The sequence below is a fragment of the Varanus komodoensis genome, unplaced genomic scaffold, assembly GCF_004798865.1.
Source record: "Varanus komodoensis strain SLA01 unplaced genomic scaffold, ASM479886v1 scaffold1, whole genome shotgun sequence".
Lineage (NCBI taxonomy): Eukaryota > Metazoa > Chordata > Lepidosauria > Squamata > Varanidae > Varanus > Varanus komodoensis.
Genome location: NW_025335268.1, coordinates 25,679,136 through 25,702,537, shown reverse-complemented (window position 1 = coordinate 25,702,537; position 23,402 = coordinate 25,679,136). Strand labels below are relative to the sequence as shown.

General features: G+C 41.6%; 1 protein-coding gene across 1 annotated transcript; it reads right to left on the bottom strand.

Annotated features, from left to right (window-relative positions):
- Nucleotides 1-1,152: 1,152 nt before the first annotated feature.
- RBM34 (RNA binding motif protein 34) lies at nucleotides 1,153-22,113 on the bottom strand. The gene is made up of 11 exons (XM_044420153.1): nucleotides 21,845-22,113; nucleotides 20,026-20,197; nucleotides 16,376-16,512; nucleotides 15,574-15,796; nucleotides 14,272-14,331; nucleotides 13,126-13,169; nucleotides 12,366-12,449; nucleotides 12,177-12,240; nucleotides 12,036-12,078; nucleotides 10,978-11,096; nucleotides 1,153-1,796 (listed from the first exon to the last, which is right to left on the bottom strand). The coding sequence occupies exons 1-11, from the start codon at nucleotides 21,874-21,876 to the stop codon at nucleotides 1,512-1,514; spliced, it is 1,263 nt and encodes a 420-aa protein (XP_044276088.1). The 5' UTR covers nucleotides 21,877-22,113; the 3' UTR covers nucleotides 1,153-1,511.
- Nucleotides 22,114-23,402: the final 1,289 nt, after the last annotated feature.

Here is a 23,402-nt window from a genome sequence, read left to right as displayed (position 1 = left end):
GCCAGTTTTTAACTTGGTATTACGCATGCGTGTAGCTTCCCTTTCCTTCTCTGCTGTGCACGTGAGATTGCACGTGCTCCTTTCTCGCAGGGAAATCCTGCTGCGTGGGAAGCGTCACGTAGCTTTGGGTGTCTTTCTTGAACCGAGTGGACGCACGTTTACTCAGATGTCCCAGTGCAGTGGTGAAAGGAAGGGACTTTTGATCCTCACCACACTTACCACCTGTTATAGAAGTTAAAGCTAAGGCTTAATGAACAAGTGGTGCATGTTTAAAATGGAGTCTGCAGCCTAACGCACATAATGAGAAGGTATGGCTCACAGGAAAAGACAATCGCGCTAGGGAAAGCGGAAGACAGAAGGAAAAGAAGACCAGCTATGAGATGGATTGACTCCATAAAAGAAGCCACAGCTTTGAATTTACAACTGAGTGGGGTTGTTGTGGACAGGGTGTTTTGGAGGTCTTTCGAGTCATACGGTCATCATAAATCAGAGACGACTTGACTGTTCATAACGGCTACTGCCTAAGATTAATGGCATAAAAAACAACTGACAAGTGACTTGCCCCCAATATGATGGGTTAGTAAAAAAAAAAAAAAAAGCGAAAGGCTTAGTGTTCCAACACACTTCACGTATGGGTAGAACAACAAGTACTTGGAGCTTGGATTATAGAAGCATAGTAACAAAATCAGGCAGAAAGGGCCTCCCAGGTCATCTAGTCTGATCCCTGACTCCAGCCAGTTTTGCTCATGGCATGCCTACCATGTGCATGTCAAGAAAAGTTCTTTTTGGGAGAACTTAAAAGGAGCTCTAAAATGCCATGCAGTCTCTGGACTAAAATACTTTTGCCTACTCCATATCTTTAAGATTAATGGCAGTGGCATAATTTTGTACTCTTTTAATCCACAAAGAAACAAACCAAAACCACAAAACACCCAAATACACATCTTGTCTTGGGTAATGGGAAGGAGCACCACCAGAATAGCAGAAGAAATGCAAGCTCAAGGGGTAACTACTCTTTGTTTCAGTGGAGATAATTCTAAAGCTAAATAAATTCAGTATTGATGTAGCTTTTTCAAGAAACTCGATAGCGGCAGATATATCCCAGCTGAGAAATGAGTTGCAGAGGGTTATGTAATACATAGCTTGACACCATTTGGAGGGATAGTAATTTTAATTCAATAACTACTTTTGTTTTCAGTTCAACAGACTATTACTGATCCCAAATGGTAATTTATAAGCATACAAGAGGGGGCTTCGCTCAAGAAAGAAGCTCAAATTCAGCACAGAACAGTGTCTGCTGCCAGGGCAAAAGGCTGGCAGGATGGTAAGCTGAGTTTTCTCACCTTCTCATGGCAATGTCACATGTTGGCTGCTGCAGGTTTCAGATCTTCCATTTACCTTCCATGTTTAATATTAATTAGTCCAAGTAAACCTTTAAAATATTTAAAAATTCCAACAGGCTGCCTATGCTATATTTTTATTTAAAAAATAAAAATTTTCAGAGTAACATTTCATTTGGTTTTTCGCAGTGTTTTCCTCATGCTCTTTTTTGATCTTGCTTTTTTGCTTTTTTTGACTGGGATTGCTTTTTCACCAGCAAAAGAATTACTGGAGTATACTTTAGCATTTTTCAGTGAAGAAGGCTTTGTAGATTTTGGTCCTGCAGGGCTCTTTACATTCTTGTCTAAACTTTTCTTTTGTGCTTTTTCTCTTTCAACACAGCGTTGCACTCTTAGCTTTCTTCCTTTCAGCTCAGAGTTGTTTAGTTTCAGTGCAAGGTGAACAGCATCTGTAGTCTTTAACAAAAATAAAGTTACATATAAAATGACATCAATCCTATACTTTAACCTCACATTTATTTATACCCTGTCTTTTAGAAAACACCTAAGATAGCTTCCAAACATGTAAAACAATAAAACATCACAACATCAATCAAAACAATAAAATCATAACAAATGTAATATCACTCAGTTTAAAGGTTCTCTTAAAACTCATCAGCATTTCCAGATTAAAACTAATAATAAAAGGTTCTTTGCTCTATGTAAGTAGCCATATTTGAACCTGTATCTATATATAGGAAACCTACTCCATAATGTATCATCACTATGATTAGGAAATATCAGCACAAACAAAAGCTTCAGATGCTCAGTGTAACAGAAACCCTGCATTTACCCCCACTCTAATGGAACTTTTGAGTAGGAATTCTAATTAATAATGAAACATGACATACCCATTAGGAAAGCCACCCAACTGCTTATAAGCATTTTTTCCTTTTCAGTTATTTGGAGCTTAACCTAAATAATTGCTTACCCATAACCATCGTTTTTCAAATGGTCACTATATATTCAAACATATGGGGTCATATGCACCTGTACAGAGCCTGTTGTTGGGAAGTTTCTATAGCTAAGTGTTCAACTGGGTGGGAACTCCCCTTCCTGTTCTAGGGTTACATGGGAGGGGCTCCCTCCCATTCCCTCAGCTGATACAGCTGAGAGGCCCCAGGAGCGAGGGAAGAGTGTTGGACCAGCCCAGTCTGGCTCCTGTGTGCCCTTGGAAAGCAAGGGGATGGGGATGATGATGCCAAGTGGGGTAATGGATGGGTTGTGTGAATGTACAGATGACCACTTGAAGAACAAAAGATACAGGTAAGCAACATGACCTCCTCTTCTTGGTCTCTGTGCATCTCACAGTATGGGTGGCCAGCAAGCTTACCTCAAGAAGGATGGAAGAATGGTGTTGTCACTGGCAGATGGAGGAGAGGACTGCTCTGCTGAAGGAGCTGTCAGCCCTTGCATAAATGTCTAGCCTGCAGTGCTCAATGAACGTTGAGGGCCTTGACTATGTGACAACCCTGCAGACTTCTTGCAAGGGAATTCCTGCAAGGCAGGCTGTACATGTGGCCATTGCTTGGGTGGAGTGAGCCCTTGAGGGGGCCAGCTAACTTGTATGCCAAGGAGATGGTGCTCACGACCCAGTTCCCCAGTCTCTGAACAGAGAATGGGTCTCCTTTGTTCTGTCTGCCACAGCAATTAAATAGTCTTGGTGAGCAGCAGAAAGATTCTGTCCGGGGGCAGAGGAAGGCAAAGGCCCTCCTAACACCTAGCAAGTGTAGGGTAAACTCTACTGAACTGGCAGAAGTGGTGAAGGAGGACAGTGGGAGGACAATGTGCTGGTTGAAGTGAAACACCAACGTGAACTTGCGAAGGTAGGCTGGGCCTGGTCGGAGCACTGCCTTGTCTCTGTGGAAGGTGAGGTGAGCATCTATCCAGAGGGTACACAGTCCACTGGCATATTTGGCTGATGCGATGGCCACTAGGCAGGCAACCTTCTAGGAGAGGAGATGGAGGTTGGTCATGGTCAATGGTTCAAAAGGCCTCTTGTTCAGTGCCCTCAGCATGACCAAAATTTTCCATGGTGGTGTGCAGGGCCAGACAGTGGGGGCCAAGTTTTGGAGGTCCCTCAGGAACTGGTAGGATAGGGGGTGTGAGAGGACTATTTCTGTTGGTGGACAAAAAGAGGAGACTGCTGCCCAGTACACCCACACTGGGGAAGGTTTCAGCCCTTTCTGGAAGAGCATCTGTAGGAAGTGGAGGATATGCTCAACAATGCTGTCTTTTGGGTCAAAGTTCTCCTGAGACATGAAGGCAGTGAAAGCATTCTATTTTGTCAGGTAGAACCTCCTCATGTATGGCTTGAGGGTTGCATCAAGGATAGATCTGGCTTCCAGAGGTAGAGTCTCTGCCATGGAGTCTATGGCATGATGTGCCACACTGTGAGTCACAGGGTCTCAATGTTGGGCTGAACTCAATCCTGGTCCTGCAAAATGAGGGCTGGGGTCTGTAGGAGTTGGAAGAAGGTACTGTGGCAGTCAGAAGAGTTGGGCAAACCATAGCTGTCTCAATCACCAAGAGGCAAGGGTAGGACATTCTAGAGGATGACCGTAGTGAACTTCCTCAGTGTGATAAAATGGTTGATGTCTCTGAGGTCTAGGATCAGCCTGAGTCCCCCATTCTGATTTGGTACTGTGAAATATCAAGAGTTGAAGCCTCAAGCAAGGCCAGAATGATAGACTCTCATCCTTTTGGAGAGTAGTGAATCAATTTCCAACATCAGTGTCAGAGATGGGGCTGTGGAGCTTATGGTACCAAGTGGCAACAAGCTGTTGAACTCAATTCAGTCTTCTGGAAAGAGTTCATCCTATTGTCCATTTGTGCACTGAAAAGGCTCTCCCTGTAAAAGGGAGGTCCTCAATGACAGAATGGGTCTTTTGAGGCAGTCCTGCAGAATGCAGCCAGGCGTGTCTGCCAATGGCCACAGCACCTGCCATGGGGTTGAGTCACAGCTCTTGTGTTCCTCTACTGCAAGATCTGCTGATGGATAAGCTTGGAGGTATCCATTTGGAACACCCAAACCAGTTCTCAATAATGGTCAGGCAGGTGTTCACACATGGCCCCATTCTTGTCCCAGAGGAACAACTGGTATTCGGCCAAGGTGGCCTCATAGTTGGAGACCTTGAGCCTCAGTGTGAAAACCATATAGACAGACTGAGCTTTTCTATCCAGGTGGAATCCCTCTTAGTCATCTGGTACTGAGCACTTCTTCTGGGAATGGCCCTGCATGGACTCCAGGATGACAGGGGTGCTGGAAGAAAAAGGGGACATCCCTCTCCAGCACCTTGTACATACTCTCAATATTTTTTGATGAAGAGTGCACTGCGGAGGGAGCTTTACACGTCTACCATACCATCTGTAGCAGCATGGACATAAAGGGAATTTTCACTGATGCCAAGACCTTAAGAGTACATTGAAGAAAATGTCCTGGTACTGCTGCTGCTCCATCTCAAACCCAAGGGAGGGCACCATCCTGAAGATCTGTTCCAAGTATTGGCCCATCTCCTCCAATGAGGAAGTCAGGTCCTACAGGGTGACAGTGGCATTTGGCCAGGAGGTAGATAGGGCCAGCAACACTACATTCAGAGTTGGAGACATTCCTCCTCTGGGTAAGAGAACTTTGATTATGTTTTTGGTCTCAAGTATGTTGACATCATAGGTGCTAAGGATTGTTAACTGGCTCAGTACCATGGTCTTGCACCCATGTCGGATGGAGCAATGTGTTGGTGGTGACACTACAGTATCAGCACCTTGGTATTGACTAGATTCTCTGTGAAATGGTTGGGCAAATCTCAGTGATGAGTCGATGCCTTGGTACCGACTGGCTCTGACACCAGATCTGGCAACTTCTTGGTACTGAGGGGCCTAATCAGCTACTCGGGATGATCAAGAACTCTCTTGTGTCCCATTGTGAAGATGACAACCAGTCAGAGGCTTGGTCGCAGTCGATGAGGAGAGAACAGGATCTGTCCCGGTGACCCTCCACCTTTGAGAGCAGTTGTCAGTGCTGATGAGACATATGTTGACTGCGTTGATGTCAAGTCGCCTGTGAAGAGTGGTGCTCTCACTCTCAACAAAGCACAGTTGGGGTGCCTCAGCATCGAGGCAGACAGCAACACCTGGGATAATGGATGGAGTAGAAACCTGGAGGGGTATCTCTCTTTTCTCCCTCAGGGGCCAGCATGGTATGGCCTAGGTAGTGAAGACCTCAAACATCCTGATGATGGTATTGAGTGCTCCCTTGGCATTGAGGGTGGCTCTCACAGTGTCTTCACTTTTCCTTGGTGGTGGCAGCCATTTTTTGGCACATTTGGCCATTTCCCTGGTCACATGGTTGTCAGACAAGTGGCCCAATCCAGGAAAGGCAGGCTTGGTTTAGCATTCCATTGTAGCCAATGGTAACCTAGTTGGTGCTGGTGAAGGCCCCGGTGACTGGACAGCCTGCTCCCTTGCTACTGGTGGAATCAGCAGCCTGCAGGGTCCTCTTCAGCCTTCAGTCAATCCACCTGATGTTTGCAAGTTTGCCCCCTGGCAATGTGGGCAGGCCTCAATAATGTATTCCTCACCCAGGCAGAAAAAGTACCAGTCAATAGGGGGAGCCTGCTATTGCAGCTGACACATTTCCTAAATGGGGTTGTCAAAGCCATCATGGCAGATGGGGAAGGCAAGGAAAGATACAGACAAAGTTGATATGGGACACACCAAGGAATATAGAGAAGGTGGGGAAGATATCTATTTTTTATGAAAGGGTGGTTTGCAAGGAAAGTGTACAAATAAGAAAAAGGTGGAGAAGATCAGAGAGAGAGATCTGAAGAATGCTGAAAATTACTCAAGTTTGAGCAGTACTTCTTGATGGCAGTCAAAATGGAACAGAGTGAATGGGCAGGAGCCCCTCCCGCATAACCCTGAAACAGGAAGGGAAGGGTCTCCAATCCAACTGAACACTTAGCTATAGAAGCTTCCCAACAACAGGCTTTATACAGGCATGGTATGTATGATGTGCAGAGACCACAAAGAACAATTAAAAGTTTGCTGTTAAGGCATATCAGCTGTGGCTGCAAGGAGCAAGCAACATCTATCTACAGCAAAAATGCAACATACATATCTGGCTTTTAAATGTAGCATTTTGACTACTGCAAATGAATTGCTGCAGTTTTAACTCTGAACCTGTAATCTCTTTTCCAACTGCAATTCCAGTCAAGATTTTATTGGGCAATCACCCTGCCTCATTCATGAAATTTTACAGGTGGCCCAGATGATGTCATCCTCAATTTGTAACTCTCCCATGTATACCCACAGCTTCTGCTGGCTGTATTTTCAATTCAATTAAGGAAGAGATGAAACAGCTGCACATCCTTTGACTGGCAGCACTAGGCACCATTCCTCTAGAAGCCCCCTGCTGCCCGTTTCACTAAGCAACTAGTATAAATGCTGTGTTTATCGGCGAAAACTTAAAACACTGTGTTATTAGAAGTGAGAGGAAGTAATGACACCATCTGCCAATTACAGGATTTGAGTTCTGGTATCCTGCAGAGCAATTCTAAGTGGAGCTGAACAGGGGTTGCTCGGGAGTGAACTGGCTTTCAACAAGCGGGATGGATGGGAGGTAAGGCACACTCATCTTCTTTCCCTCTTGCTGTTGTTTAAATAATCTCTTCCCATTTGCTCCAATGGGGGATGTATACTTGCTGAGGCTCACATAGGCTGTAATGTGATACTGGACCTCACAGGAAGGCAATGGGCGGCTATACCCAGCAGTTCAATGCCCGCCTGCACTCTCAGATCCAGAATGCCCAAGAACATCACTGGTGATTGATTTAGGCCTACTAAAGTTTTCACAAAGCTGCAACAGATGAGCACCCCTACCAGCAGTTCTTCTTCACTAGAGATACTTCTGTACCTAGTTATTTAAAGGATCATGAATGCTCTTCTATCTGCTGGGCTATAGATCCATGGTTATAGAAACAGACATACCTCAGAGATACTGCGAATTTGCTTCCAGACCACTGCAATAAAGTGGCTCACATGATTTTTTTTGTTTCCCAGAGTATATAAAGGTTATGTTTCTACTATATACTGTGGTCTATTAAGTGTGCAATAGCATTATGTCTAAAATAATGTACATACCTTAACTAAAAATACTTTATTGCTAAAAAAAATGCTAACCATCATCTGAGCCTTCAGCAAGGTGCAATCTTTTTGATGGCGGAGGCCTTGCATTAATGTAAATGGCTGCTGATGGTTGGGATGGCTGTGGCAATTTCTTAAAATAAGACAAATATTGAAGTTTGCTGCATCAATTGACTCTTCCTTTCACAAAAGATTTCTCTGTAGTATGTGATGCTGGTTGATAGCATTTTATGCACAGTAGCACTTCTTTCAAAATTGGAGTCAATCCTCTCAAACTCTGCTGCTGATTTATCAATTAAGTTTATGTAATATTCTAAATCCTTTGTTGTCATTTCAACAATCTTCATAGCATTTCATCAGGAGTAGATTCCATCTCAAGAAATCACTTTCTTTGCTCATCCATAAGAAGCAGTTCCTCATCCCTTAAATTTTTATCATGAGAGTGCAGCAATTCAGCCACATCTTCAGGCTCCACTTCTAATTCTAGTTCTCTTGCTATTTCCACAACATTGGCAGTTACTTCCTCCACTTGAAGTCTTGAACCGCTCAAAGTCATCCATGAGGGCTGGAATCGACTTCTTCCAAACTCCTATTAATGTTGATATTTTGACCTCCTCCCATGAATCACAAATAGTCTTAATGGCATCTAGAATGGTGAATCCTTTCCAGAAGATTTTCTATTTACTTTGCCCAGATCTCTCAGAGGAATCACCATCTATGGCAGTTACAGACGTATGAAATGTATAAGACTTGAAAGTGGAAATTACTCCTAGATTTATAGGCTGTAGAATGAATGTTGTGTTAGCAGGCATGAAACAATATTGATCTCTTTGTACATCTCTATCAGAGCTCTTGGGTGATCAGGTGCATCATCAATGAGCAGTGGTATTTTGAGAGGAATCTTTTCTTCTTAACAGTGGTCTTAAAATATTCAGTAAACCATGTTGTAAACAATGTGCTGTTATCCAGGCTTTGTTGTTTCATTTCTAGAGCACAGGCAGAATAGATTTAGCATAATTCTTAAGGATTATGCTAAAGGATTATGCCCTAGAATTTTTGAAATGGTAAATGAGCACCGGCTTCAACCTAAAAGTCACCAACTGCCTTAGCCCCCAACAAGAGAGTCAGTTTGTCTTTTGATGCTTTGAAGCCACACACTGACTTCTCTTTAGCTACGAAATTCCTAGAGGGCATCTTCTTCTAATCTAAGATGTTTTGTCTATATTGAAAATGTGTTGTTTGGGACAGCCACCTTCATCAATTAGCGTAGCTAGATCTTCTCAATACCTTGCTGTGGCTTCTACATCAGTACTTTCTGCATCACTTGCACTTTTGTTATGGAGGCCTCATGAACCAACTTCTGCTAGCTTCAAACTTTTCTTCTGCAACTTCCTCACCTCTCTCAGCCTTCATAGAATTGAAGAGAGTTTGAATTAGGCTGTGGCTTAAGGGAATGCTGGTTTATCCAGCATCATCTATCCAGACCACTAAAACTTTCTCCATATCAGCAATAAGGCTGTTCGCTTTCTCATCTTTCATGGAGTAGCAATTTTAATTTCCTTCAAGAACTTTTCCCTTGCATTCACAATCTGGCTAACTTTTTGGTGCAGGAAGCCTAGCTTTCAGCCTATCTCAGCTTTCAACATGTCTTCCTTGCCAAGATTTACCATTTTTATTTTTTACTTAAAGTGAGAGATGTGTGACTCTTCCTTTCACTTAAACACTATGAGGCCATTATATGGTAATTAATTGGTCTAATTTCAATATCATTGTGTCTCAGAATAGGGAAGACAGAGGAGAGGGAGAGAAATGAGGAAATGGCTGAGCAGTTGGAATACACACAACATTTATCAATTAAGTTGGCTGTCTTACAGGGTGCAGTTTGTGGCACCCCAAAGCAATTACAAGATTAACATCAAAGATCACTGATTGCAGATCACCATAACAAATAAGATAATGAAAAAATCTGAAATATTGCGAGAATTAGCAAGATGTGATGCAGAGACACAAAGTGAGTAAATGCTGTTGGAAAAATGGTGCTGATAAGACTTGTTCAACACAGGGTTGCCACAAGCCTTCAATAATAAGCTTACGTGCTCATTATTGAGCCTATGCTGTGGCGGTGAGGGCAGTGAAGAAGGAATTCTTCTCCACTTCCATTGCCTCCTCACAGTGCCGTCCAGCGGAGCTTTTTCGAGTCGTACATGAGCTGATATACCCTGGCCCTAGGAAAGATCCTGTACCACCATCGATGGCCCGCTGTGATGACATTGTCCAGCACTTCAAGGAGAAAATCGCTCAGATTCGTCACAAGCTGGACTCCACAATTGATTCAGATCCCTTAGGGGAAACACCAATGACCCCGTCTGGTCAGGTATTAATGGCTGAATTTCAGTTAACGCGGCCAGATGTTGGACAAGGTTCTTGGACAAGTACGTCCTACCACCTTCTTACTCGACCCTTGCCCTTCATGGCTGCTGACCAAAACCAAACATAGGATTGGTTCCTGGATCCTGGAGGTTATTAACGCCTCTCTGAGGGACAGCCAGGCACCCACTCCTTTAAAGGAGGTGGTAATCAGGCCTGTCCTAAAGAAGGCGTCTCTGGATCCAGAGATGGCCACCGATTATAGACCGGTGGCCAACATCCCGTTTTTGGGCAAGGTGCTGGAATGGGTGGTGACGGGACAACTCCACTGATGAAACTGATCTTGGATTATCTGGACCCATTTCAGGTTAGGAGACAGAGTACCTGGAGGAGGGCCTTCTCTGCGGTGGTGCCCTGACTATGGAATGTGCTCCTCAGAGAGGTCTGCCTGGAGCCCTCATTATATGCTTTTCAGCACCAGGTTAAGACCTTTTTATTTAATCAATATTTTAATATGTTTTAATATTGAACTTTAATACTGTATTTGCAGCTAGAGTGGGTTGTCAATTTATTTATGCTGTTAGCTGTCCAGAGACGTTAGTAATTGGATGGCATACAAATTTTATAAATAAACAAATAAATTTTTGTTTTTTTAAAAAGACAGTATCTGCAAAGCACAATAAAATGAGGTATGCCTGTATTTGAGAGGGGAAGGTTACTGCATAGGTGCACTCAGTAACCAAAAAGAGAGCGGGGTTTTTTTGCTGAGGGGCAGTATAGAAATTAAATAAATAAACCTAATAATGGAGGGTTGCCTATTTCAGAATGGCCTACATGCATTTAACCTTACCATGGTAATGCTACTTAAATGGTGATCTTCTCTATACAGGTAAGTATAGGGGAGATACCTGGATATGATGTTATTGTTAGCTGAGCTGGTGCAGTTTCCAGTGGAGTATAGTTTAGTTGGTACATTGCTGAGTTTTCAGCTGAACATGCAACACTATTTTCAACCACATCAAGCATTCAACATGATATAACGTCATGTCAAATTTCTACCATGACAGGTATTGACTAGTTGCTAACATACCTCAAAAAGAACATAACCAAACCCTTTGCCATTGCCTGTGTTCCGATCTCTCACAATTCGCACACCAGCTATATTCCCACATTGAGAGAAATGGTTTCTTACAACAGCATCATCAATTTCTGTAAGCAAAAGATAGTTGAGGAAAAAGTGTACTGGTGTTAATATAGTTTTAAGTGTATGTCAAAATTCTAAACATTTTCCTTTCAGATTTAAATGGAAGAAATATTTACTGTCTGAGTTATTTCTTTACCTCTGCACTTGTATGTGGACAAAGCTGTGCTCATCCACAACACTATGACAGGACTGAGTATTACATACAACAGCATCTGTGAACCTAAAGCAAACTTGGGGCCCATATACCCCCCTGTACCCTCTCTTCCTCCCATGCATTTGAGAAGAGAACTCCCTTCAACTTTAGTTCCATGTTTCCCAATTTGGATAAACCTAAAGTCATAGTTTAATAAAAAAAAATCTAGTCTGACTAAGCTTACCAGTTAAAGAAGCTAACGAATCTAGACTGTTTATCTGCATTATTTAATGAACTAAAAGAGGAAGTGCAAAACAGTGTGGCTGCTAAGCCATTTCTTATGACCTGCCAGCCCTCCCTGCATGCACCTTTTTCGAAAGAGAGAGAATGTGGCATTTCCCTTGCTAGCACAAGAAACTTTGACCTTGTCTTTGAACTCCAGGCTCATGTACACATACGTGTCTGTATACTGAGGGGCTACTGACTGATGCTGCCCTCAGGACCAAAAAGCCTGTATGCTCCCAAACTACAATTTGTTTTAAACCACAAATCCTGGTTCAAACAGAATAAGCCATGGGTTGGCAGAGTAAAATACTTGTTGTAAAACACACATTACTTGATTTATTTGAGTTTGGTTTCTTAGAAAGGAATATGCCTTTAGGAATATTGTTCATGTTCTAGATACAGTCTAAATCCATTAATGTGCAAAAGCTATTGAAAGGTGGATTTCATCAAGCTCTCTAATTGCAGCTTTTTTACCAGAGTGGTTTACCTATGTTTGAAGAGGTACAACATATCACCTAACACTTACCATAAGGCAGATTTCCCACAAATACAGATCTCTTGTTATCATGCTGTAAAACAAGCAAATGAAAATAATTGAATCTATAGCCTAAAAAACCTTGGGGTGGGAGGGGCTGGAGTTTCTTACTACAGCATTTGAATTACTTACAGAAGTGGATTCTGAAGCAAGGTCAACCCTAATGTGGAATCCACTGGTAAATTCTGTTCCATTGCTGTTAGAGTCATAACAGGTAAAGGTAATTAGAGCAATCAACTAGCATTTCAGTTGTTAAGATCTGTACAGATAACTATCTACCCTGATATTTTTAAAAATCAAATTTCATCAGCAAATAAATACCGTTGTAAGGCGCTATTAGCTGCACATTCCTCCTTGAATACGACATAAGCGTTAACATATTTCATGCTGGGATGCATCTTTCGTCTGAAGAAAAAAGAATGTTTACTGGAGATTTCACTGGAAATTGCAGTCACAAATTTCTAAGACTGGCCTTAGGAGAACTTAGAACTTGCAGCACAATCTTCAACATATGACTTAAGTGCAAGTTCTACTGCGTACAATGGAATAGCATACTCTCTAAGGAATTGCTGAATGCTATCCTTTCCTGATGCCTCCCCAAAACACATAAGATCCGTCACTTCTGTACTTTTCCCAACCCAAATGGATGGCTGAAAGGGACAGGTTGCTTGTCCTAACCCTGTCCTAACCCACTGGCAGGCATCCTACGAGGCCTTTATTTGCCTCAAAAGGTAGACTTGTACCAGATCTATAAAAGTAAGAGGCTGAGTAAAAAGCTGGAGCTTCCTTACACTTCAAGAGCTGTAGCAATGTATAATGTAAGTGCTGTTAATTTCAACGAGTTTATTTTAAGTAGGACTAACACTGGATACATAGACCTACAGGACTGGGCTATGAATTGCTCTTACTTTGGCTGAGAACAATTGAAAAGCCACTTGATCTATTGAAAACTGCATGGATAAGGGTCTTATTTACAAGCTTTTTATTTTGAAAATAACACTGGTTAACAAATTTAACATATTACGTTAACATGTATGTGGGGGAGGCCTCCCAAAAGTAAAAGAGAAGTTATATCACCTACTTTATAGCTGCCATTCTTTTGGATAAAGACTCCTCTGCTGGAATCTTAAAAGAAGAAAAAATAGATGTGTATTATTTGGTAGGTCTTGTGCTATGCAACATATTATGAATATTTTGGATTGGCTTTAAAAATATAGTTAGATAAAACAGATTTTCCAGAGAGATAATTGGATCAGTTATGCTTTTAGTTATGCTAGCACCCAACTTAAGAGAATAAAAATCATTACCAAATTCTTAGGCAATGAATTAGTAAAACTACAGGGCAATCCTAAAAGACTGACAACAGACAGAGGTCTCCAATCTCCAAAGCCTTCCAGCAACAGTCAGACGGGACAGAATGAATACGAGAGTTTTTTAACACCCTCTCCATCCTTTGTTTTATCCATTTCCATCTAGACAGACCTCTCAAACTGTTGTTGTGTCCACTCCTAGATACAAGCCCTTAGGATAAGTATCAAGTCTCAATAAACAGAAGAAAATTCCTGCATTGTTAATGTCTCGCATGTTCATGAAGATTTTTTGCATCAGACATAACATTTTCATATCAAATCCAAGCCATTGTTTGCAGCCATGAAATTCAGCAAATGAACACAGTTCTATCCCTCATGCATTTCTAAAATCCGTAAGATACACCAAGTGCTTAATGGAACATCAGTTTCACAGATTCTTTCATTCAAGTTCAATCTCCTATCTATCTGTGATAACCTCTTTTTTGGGTTAGCAGATATATAAAAGTATCATCATCCACCTTTGGGACAAAGCTTGTACTTATTTATATTTCAATGAGAGATAAGCCTAGATATATTTATTAAGAAGTAAAGCCATCTGAGCTCAGTGGGACATGGCTTCAAGTAAACATGGGTAGGATGGAATACAAAACAAATTGCTTTATTGCAAACTACTATAAAATAGAGAGTATTCTCCAACAAATTCCATTATTTAGCGCAACTTAAAACCAGCCATAAGGAGAGACTGCAAGCCACAAAATAATATAATCCAACAAACTTTGGACAAAGAAAACATAGCACTTTGGCAGATTTGTCATCTGCTACCTTTTCCCCACCGGCTGTAGAATTTTGCCCATCCAGAGACTGAAGACCTAATCCCAATTAAGTCATACAACTATTATAAAATGTAACCAACATACCAGGGAGCGGAAGCGAACTGATTCAATTTGTCCATATTCTTTGAAAAATGTCTTCAACATCTAAATTAAAACAGACTGTTAGTCTAATTAGTTGATGCAAACACAAATGAGAACAAGTTGCAAATATTTTACCTATACAAAGTGAGGGAACTCTAGGTTCTCCACATAACCTTTATTTGGTTTACATTACAACATATAGAAAGAACAAAATCTTCTAATTATGTAGTATTTATTGTATTAGGAGAAACAATAAGAGAAACAGAGAACAGTAAAAACGGCACCTTCTAAAACTATACTTGATCTTAGCCAACAGGCCAAGAAACAGTTATCCTGTAAAACTAGATTATATATTCCAGTATTAAGATAAAAAGAAAACAGAGTATGATGTAGCTTGATAAATCAACATAACAAAACTCAAATTTAGGTGCAATTTATTGTATAAACACTTATAACAGAGATAGGTAACATGCAGTTCACAAAGTGCAGATAAATTTGCAGGACATCCCAAACTTAAGTCTCAGCACCACAATGCATTTAAGGGGGCAAATTCAGCTTCTTTGCAGACAACAGGTGACCTTTTAGTGCTCCATAACAGCTATAGAGTGCTACACAGGAAATATTGTGTTTGCAAATGTATTAGATTTAACCCATTTAGCATTTTGTTATGCTACAGATGCCATTTTATTTTTGTTTTTCTAATTTATTTATTTTATTTATTTATTAAAACATTTTTATGCCGCCCCATTCGCCGAAGCCTCGGGGCGGCTTACAACATGTTACTAATGTTACTTAAGGATACGCCAACCAACTGCAGAATGGGTTTTTCCCACTCAAAAGTAAAAATGGCTCCAGATCTTCCTGAAGTTGCCCACTCTTTACTCATACTTTCCTTCTCATTCATAAGAAAATCTCACCAGAGCCAAAGGTACATAGTTTGAGTCAGAATGCTGCAGTGCTTAGTGCTGGACAAGGACTGGAGAGACATAGGGTTGGATCTCCACTTGACCATCAAGTATCCTGACTGATCCTGGACCAGTCTCTACATCCCAGACAAATCTACTTCACAGGATTATTGTAAAAATAGGAATGGGGGACAGACCATCCTGAACTCTTTGGAAGAAAGGAAGGATATACATCTGAAAAACAGATAAACGTATTTCCTAGAAAGTATGTTTGGTAACATAATTTGGTAACAAAGCCCCGAGGCTTTGTTGCGATGGGGGCGGCATAAAAATGTTTTAAATAAATAAATAAAATCTTACTCCTTAAAAAGCACCTGGGCTCTTCCCCAAACTTACTCACCTGTGTTGTACAACTAACAGGTAAATTCCCCACAAAAAGAGTCCTCTTATTTTTTAGCATCTCTGCAGCCAGGTTGACTTGTGCTCTTTTTTTAATTCCTGTATCTATATCTGAAGTTGAATGATGTCCGGTAACCAGTGAAGAGCGTCTGTTTTTTAACTTTTGTTTGATTTGTGCTTCTTTTTTCTCCTCTTCTTCATCTGCTTCACCCAAAGCACATTCCCTTGAAGAATTGTGGAAAAATTGAAACCAAGTTGTTAGTGAGTGCTTTTTTAGACATTCTGTATTTTAAAGCTACCTAGTCACTAAAACACCCCTACCTTCAATTGCTAATGAGACTGGAAAGAACTATATTCAGGGTATGAAAGTACTGTCATTCAATCTAGGTGCAGCTGACAACTCTTTGAGGAAAAGGAGTACATGTATTTGAGCTGACTAAAGCTACTCAAGACCAATTGAACAGCATGTGGTTGCTTCCAATGAGACATATATAGTATTGTTTTCTAGAAGCCAATTCATATGTTACAAGCTTAATAACTGTGAGCCTTCAGTTTGCTTTATTCTAAGACAAGAGTGCATTTACTTTCATGACATTGCCATCCTTTAAGACGGACACAGAAGGAGGCAAATCTCATGCTAAATTTATAAAATCTCTAACTTGCCTCATCCCTAGAACCTCGAGAAAGAAATCAACTTAAAAAAACAGTTTAGACCAAGGCTTTAAGTCCAACTTGGGGAGAGGGTGATGGTTGTTTTTAATGCAGGATGCTCAGCTTAATAACCTTAGAAATATTTCATGTACCTGTTTGCCACTCTTTCCTTTGCTAGAGAGAGATTTTTCTTATTTTTTTTAATTTTTTTGAAAGGCTCCCTTTTAGTAGATGAGCTCTTAACTTCTGTGGCTGTTTCCTCTTCTGTATGCTTGCGTTTTTTATTTTCCTGTTAGAAAAAGTGATATTCAACAGTTTGCCACAGTGTGGTTAAATATAAAAAATGCAAGGCAGAGATAAAATAAAATATACACTGCAGACAGTTTACTATCCCTCCACACCGCAAATCCACTTATGTTGAAGTTGTTTTTTTATGCTAAACTGCTCACATATGATCTCTAATACAACATCACGCTAATGTAAGTCTGTTCCTGCTATGGGACTTCTCTGTCCTCTCCTCCCTGCTGCAGCTCTGTCCTGATCAGCTCTAGAAGGTGACCCAACCCTCTGAATCAGATTTTGGAAGGGCACAGGAGGGGACTACAGAGGTGGAGGAGAAATTTATTTGGCCAGCAGTTTTTCCTTTGCTGGCTGCTGGATCCAAATCAACGTATTTACCATATGGTGACAATCTTAACGTAACTAGATGGCTTATAGGAACCCAGCCAGTGCAGTGCTAAATCAACCCTTGCAGGAATGGATTTCAGACTTCAGGGGCAAAGTACATATCAGGCCTAAAATAAACATGCAATTTTACTTAAAAATGCAAAGTTATACTTAATAGTAATCATGCACTTCCATTATCTGTATCAGTGGAGTGCATATTTTTATGAAATAACCTTTCTGAAAGGAAAAATGAACTTCTGGCTAAAATGTTAATTTCACAAATTTTATATTAATCATCCACAGGGGATTGTTGATAGCTTTGTCCATAATGTTTGTTGGTGACAAGAGGTGTGCTGATGATTCTCTGTCTAAACATTGTTAGTGACAGCTGACAAATGCATCGCAACAGTGCAATGACTTTGTGAGCTTTCAACGAACGAGCCATTATTAAAAGATTTTATGGCACTGCAGAGTTATCAGTATTAAACAGCTGCTATTTTTGAGACTGCTAACATTGGCTTAAATTGTACCACCACAAAGGATGAAAATTCTTCTCATAGATCAACAGCTATAAAGAACATGATGTGAACAATGAGTGTTTTTCCCTTCTTCATGTTAACAGTCATCTGTCATTTTTCAGTGATGGCAAACAATAGTCAATCTCTAGTCTGACTTAAAGGCTTAACATGCCAATGAAATATGATTAAACTGTAACTTACGCAGAAGTATCACCTTCTGTGGGCTTATAACTGAAGTATAAAACATGTATAACCTTTCAATGAATTCTGCCAGATCTGAACTTGAAATGAGAACCTGCATAGAGGGCTGTTGCTGGGGGATGGGAAAGGCACAATAGTTCTTTCATTCCTTTTAGTCCTGACCATGCCAAGATGGCTAAAAGGAGTGTGAAAGGGTCAGAATACACTGCCTTCCCTGCACAGCCCAAGGAGAACAGGACATCAACCCAGGTATGCTCCAGCATAGTAGCAAGGTGATGTATCCCTGCAAGGAGAGGTGCGCAAGGGCGCATGCCCACCTCCTCTTGAGATAAAGAGGTGCTCTCCTTTCTTTCTCAACTGGATTAAGATTCAAACACACTGATCCAAGGCCACAATCCAATGCATGATCACCAGGGCAGATACCACACTGAACTCAGCTGGAACCCCACTGCTGAGTAAACATCTTCAGAACTGCACTGCAAATCCCACTTTCCATGCTGAATGACTTCTTAACTGCCTTGGATTTACCTCACAATTCAAACAAGCTAGAGATCTTTAACAAGAGAGTTGGGGGTTTTGTTAACCCTGTTGAACTTCAGGATCTTGTTAGTACTGGGTAAGTTTCAGTTCTATACCTCGGCAAGCAAGCTATACATATCTATCTGAGATAAGTTGTATTTTGGGGCAGATGGGGATTAACCACATTCTTTAAGTTCCAGGAGTCACTGGATGACAGATTATTAATATTCAAAATTGCTGAGGCATTCCAAAGATGGGAAAGTCAGCTGGCATTTTCCATGCTAGAGAGAAGTAACATGAAAAAATCTTAGCAAAGAATCAAAAATATTTACATTTTTAAAAAAATAAGCATGTTGATTTTATGAATATGCAAACTGAACTGAGAGAATTAGCTAAATACTCGTCAACTCTTTGATTAAGGTAGTACTAAATAGATTGCAGCCCCAAGCATTTATTTATTTATATTGCGATTTATATCCTGCCTTTTTCCTGCAAAGGGCTCAAGGCAGCTTACATCATTCTCCTCCTCCATCTTATCCCCACAACAACTCTGTGAGGTAGGTTGGGCTGAGAGCCTGTGACTGGCCCAAAGTCATCCAGTTGGCTCCATGGCTGAGCGAGGACTAGAACCCAGATCCTCTGAGTCCCAGTCCCATGCTCTTAACCACTACACCACACTGGCATACAGTGACAGACTGTGTAGATTTCGTTTTTAACCTCTTTCTCAGGTCTAAACCCTAAGGGGCTTAGCAGAAAAAAAAATAACAATAGTGTGAAGCAGCAGAATAATAATAGTAATAGCACAGCACATATTAAAAGTTTCAGTAAGAACAGTACAGTTTAAAAACTCAAAGATAGCAGCAGGGTGCTAAAATCAACTACCAACTCCTCAGGAACAAGACTTGGTGAGGAGAAATTACATTTCTGAAAACTGCTTGAAACCAAAAGCCTGTCAGGAATCAAGGGAAGCAGCAGATTCAACAATACTCACATACAGTTTCTACCTAGCTTTAAATAAGGGAATGTAATTACATGCAGGATCTACATATTGGCCCCAGCTCTGACCAAAGTAGGAAAGCCTCTCAGCCTCAATCTCCCTTACATGAATTAGGACTAGGCAGAGGGGCAGTTACTTCAAGCTTCAGACACTGGGACCAGGAGGGAAGTGTTGGCAGATTGTGCTGCTTCATTGATCTGTGCCTCCTCTAGACCTTCCTATTGTTTAAAAAAAAACAAACTAATTGCCATAAGACCTTGGTTTTGTATTTTTACTGTATTTTATTGATGTTTTTAATGTTTTGTGGTTTTTATTATGTTTTTACCTGCTGGTAATGAGCCGCTCAGAGGTGCTGTGGCACAATTGGGCGACATCCAAATGTTTTAAATAAATAGATAAATAAATATTGGGAAGGCCAATTTGTCCTCCAGAAGCTTTGGTCCATGTCTCCCATGATCCCTCACCACTAGCAATGCTGACTAAGAATAAAGGAAGTTGTAAGCCAAATCTTGGAGCAGCACACATTGCGTAAGCTGGGGTTAGCAGAAGGTAGTTCTCCAGATCTGGACTAAATTTGGGGGACTAAAGTCCAAAACATCTGGAGATCTACTTTCCGTCCACCCCTGCCTAAATTATCCTGAAGCCACTGGATGCAGTGAAGACTGCTGTCCCATTTGCAAAGCTGAAACAAGATTTAACTACTAGCCTGAATATGTCAGTAAGCATCATTAAGTTCTTCAGCTAAGACAGAAGGAAAAAACTTGAGTTGGCCCAGACACACCCACTAAAAGCAACTGGAAGTGACCTAGTAATTTGACAAAAAGACTGCTAAAGACTCAACACAGAATATTGAACTCAAACTTTTGGAAATGGTCTGGGAGAAAAAAAAAACTGTACTTACTCTTGGCAGTGCAACATACACTGGCTGGGCTTTGGCCCCAGGAGTGCTGAATAGTTGCACCAGGGAAGCTGTACCACATGCTTTGAGTTTATTTTGAAACAGACTGTTGGCCACTTGCCCCACAGTATAATCCTCATTTGATGTACTAACAGCATCTCTCTCACAAGGTTTGCTATTAAAAAGATAAATATGGACATTGATTATTATTTTGATTTCATATATACATATGCTATGAATCAGGCTTAACATTTTAAGGAGTTACTAACGATGCACTCCTGTATTTAATAAGGCTTACTTCCAGACACATGTGTATAGAATTGGAGAGTAACACTGCAATCCTACATGTCTATTCAGACATAAATCTCATTCAAACCTTCAATGATTTAAAGTGTTATGAGACTGTGTTCCTTTAAATGTTGGTAAGTTTCAGAAGGGCAAAAGGGGTAAAATGGTGGGATAAGACAGTAAGGTGACTGGTTGGTGACTAAGAGTGTATGGGTGGAGCTTGGAAGGTATGAGGAGAGAGGTGAGAGAGAAGGCAGAAAGTTGTGGTCTGCCAGAACCTATCAGTCAGTTGTGGTCAGTTGGTTGGAATCAGTCAGTGGTCTGCAAAATCTGAACAATCTTTAGGATCATAAGGAGTGCTGTGGAAAGCATTTAGGATTCATAAGGACAAAGGGAAGGAAGCAGAATATGTGAAGGACATATTAGTGACTAGGGAGAGTCAAAACCTAATAATGTCAAGTATTTTAAGGATGTGAGAGATAGAAGCTGACAGAAACCTGTGTGCAGGAGAGAAAGGAGGATCTGTGTCTGAGGACTGTTTGTGAAGGGAAAGAGTGATATACTTTGACACCAATATGCTTCTTGTACAAATAAAGTTTTATTTGTTTATTGTTCAGTCAGTGTCATAGGCAGTTTGAATACCAGTTGCTCATCCTCAAGATCACATGGTCTAATGAAGGAGCCTTATAGCTTAGGCACAATACTGTGGGAGAAGTTAAATTAGTTTAGAATTAAATTCTGGTGGGATTTTATACACCAAAAGGAAGAGAGAAAAATTAGGAGAATTAAAGACACACCGTAACCCAACAAATTATAGGAGTGTGCTTGTGACAAATCCATTCCTAGGTATCTACAGCCTAAGGGTCCAATTCTATGCATGTTTAGTCAGATAAAGCCCTACAACTCCCAGCCTTTGCCAACCAGCACACAGAACTTTTTTCTAATTAGACAAGCACAGAAATGCCAAAAATGTAAATATATATATACAGATATATATAACTGATTCTAAAGAGTACCTTTTAGTAAACTAAAAGTCCTGTTTCCATTAAAGTTTCAAAAATGTGAAGCAGCAAGGCTTCACAGTTTCCTAAAAATGTGATGATAAATGGATGAGCCCAAAAATGGATGAGCCCAAAACTATCTTTGAACACTAACACGAATTGCAAACTAGTTTCAGGTAAAGTTTTCAATACTAGAGCTCAGCTTTAAGATATGAAGAGCAATTCTAAAGAAAAGAGGAACTCTGAACATCTGCAGAGTGCTCTTCATACGGTACTGCTTTATTACGCCTAGTGCTCCCACTGCATGAGGTGCTGGCGTGTGTGTGGGGAAGGGGAGGCTTCTAAGGCAACGGGCAGGCCTTAGGAAAAGAGTCTTACGCTCTAGCAATTCTCCATACAGAGGGCGGGCCAGCCGGCACGGGACAGAAAAGGAACAGACCGACCGGGATCGACGGGCGCTGCTGGCACGTCGCATGTTAGAACGGAGCGGGGGCAGGAGAAGGCGAAGGGAGAGCAGCGGCCGCGGACCTCACCCTTTCTCGGCGCGGAGCTCGGTCGGCTTCATCTCTGCCTGGAACGCGTTCCCGCGGCTCCTAGCGCCACTTCCGCCTCCGCAGCGCGGCCCGAAGCATAGACCTACTGCGTATAGACCAACCCTGGAGTCGCACTTCCAGTTCGCCGTCCTCGTTGTGTCCGTAGAACGGCCTCCTCCACTGGGTGGTCTCCGAAGGTTTGGCTGTTTAAATTCTCCGCCAGCTCCAAGCGGCACAGCCCACGGGCAACAAACATGGGAGTCGTAGTCCTAAACTTCTGAAGGAAGCAGGCATCGTCCGAGCGCGAGCCGGTCTGCTCCTGCATTGCAGTGCCCGGAGTCAGGACCAGAAAGACTCAAGGTTGCTGCCAGCCGGTGAGGTTAAGTCTGAAGGAGATGAATTGATCGAGTGTGAGGCTGGTGCCCACAAGATTGCTGGACTACAACTCCCAAGCCTGCCATGGTGTAAGGCCTCACACGCGCTTCTCTAAAAGCATCTCTATTGCACAGGGTGGAACTTCTGAGTATTTATGTTTTGTACTGTGTATAATCCCCTTCATGGATCACTGCCTTGCTGTGGCGAAGGGGCTTGTGTAGCAATGAAGCTATGAGCTAACTATCACTTCCTGGAAAATAGATGGGGAAGAAATAGAGGTAGTGACAGATTTTATTTTCCTGGGCTCCAAGATCACCACAGACTGGGACAGCAGCCAAGAAATTAAAAGACGCTTGCTCCTTTGGAGGAAAGTTATGGCAAATCTACTTTTTATCTACATACTAAAAAGCAGAGCCATCACCCTGTCAACAAAAGTGTGTAGAGTCAAGGCTGTGGTTTCCCCAGTTGTAATGTATGGCTGTGAAAGCTGAACCATAAGGAAGGCTGAGCCCCGAAGAATTGAGGCCTTTGAAATGTGGTGCTGGAGGAGACTCCTGTGAGTCCCTTGGACTGCAAGGAGATCAAACCAGTCAGTCCTGGAGGTACAGGCAATAAAACTCAAATACTTTGGCCACCTAATGAGAAGGAAGGACTCACTGGAGAAGAGCCTAATGCTGGGAACCATTGATGGCAAAAGAAGAAGGGGACGGCAGAGGATGAGGTGGCTAGATGGAGTCACTGAAGCAGTCAGTGTGAGCTGAAGTGGCCTCTGGGGATGGTGGAGGACAGGAGAACCTGGAGGAATGTTGTCCCCATATGGGGTCGCGATGGGTCAGACAGGACTTCATGACTAACAACAACAGTGTATAATATCCTATGCATATTGATAACATAATATGCTATCATATTATAGCATATTATATTATCAATATGCACAGGAGAATGCAGTTAAAAGCTCAGAAACTGAACATGGAAAGCTAATGGACCACAAGCCTTCAGTATACAATCAAGGGCTCAGTTTGGACTGAGAAGATACAACTTAAGTAGATCGTTCTTCGCACAACCAGATGGGTATTTAATATAAGGGATTTGCAGCTGGATATTCAAACCAATCTCCGGCTTACCTGTGAATTAACACTGCAGAGGCTTATCTTGCAGGAGAATTGTTAAATCACTCTCTCAC

Coding starts and splice junctions, on each gene's coding strand:
- RBM34 (XM_044420153.1), bottom strand. CDS start 21,876: ATGAAGCCGACCGAGCTCCGCGCCGAGAAAGG. Junction 15,797..16,375: donor AAGGAAAGAGTGGCAAACAG/GTACATGAAATA, acceptor CAATTCTTCAAG/GGAATGTGCTTTGGGTGAAG. Junction 12,241..12,365: donor GCTAATAGCGCCTTACAACG/GTATTTATTTGC, acceptor TGACTCTAACAG/CAATGGAACAGAATTTACCA.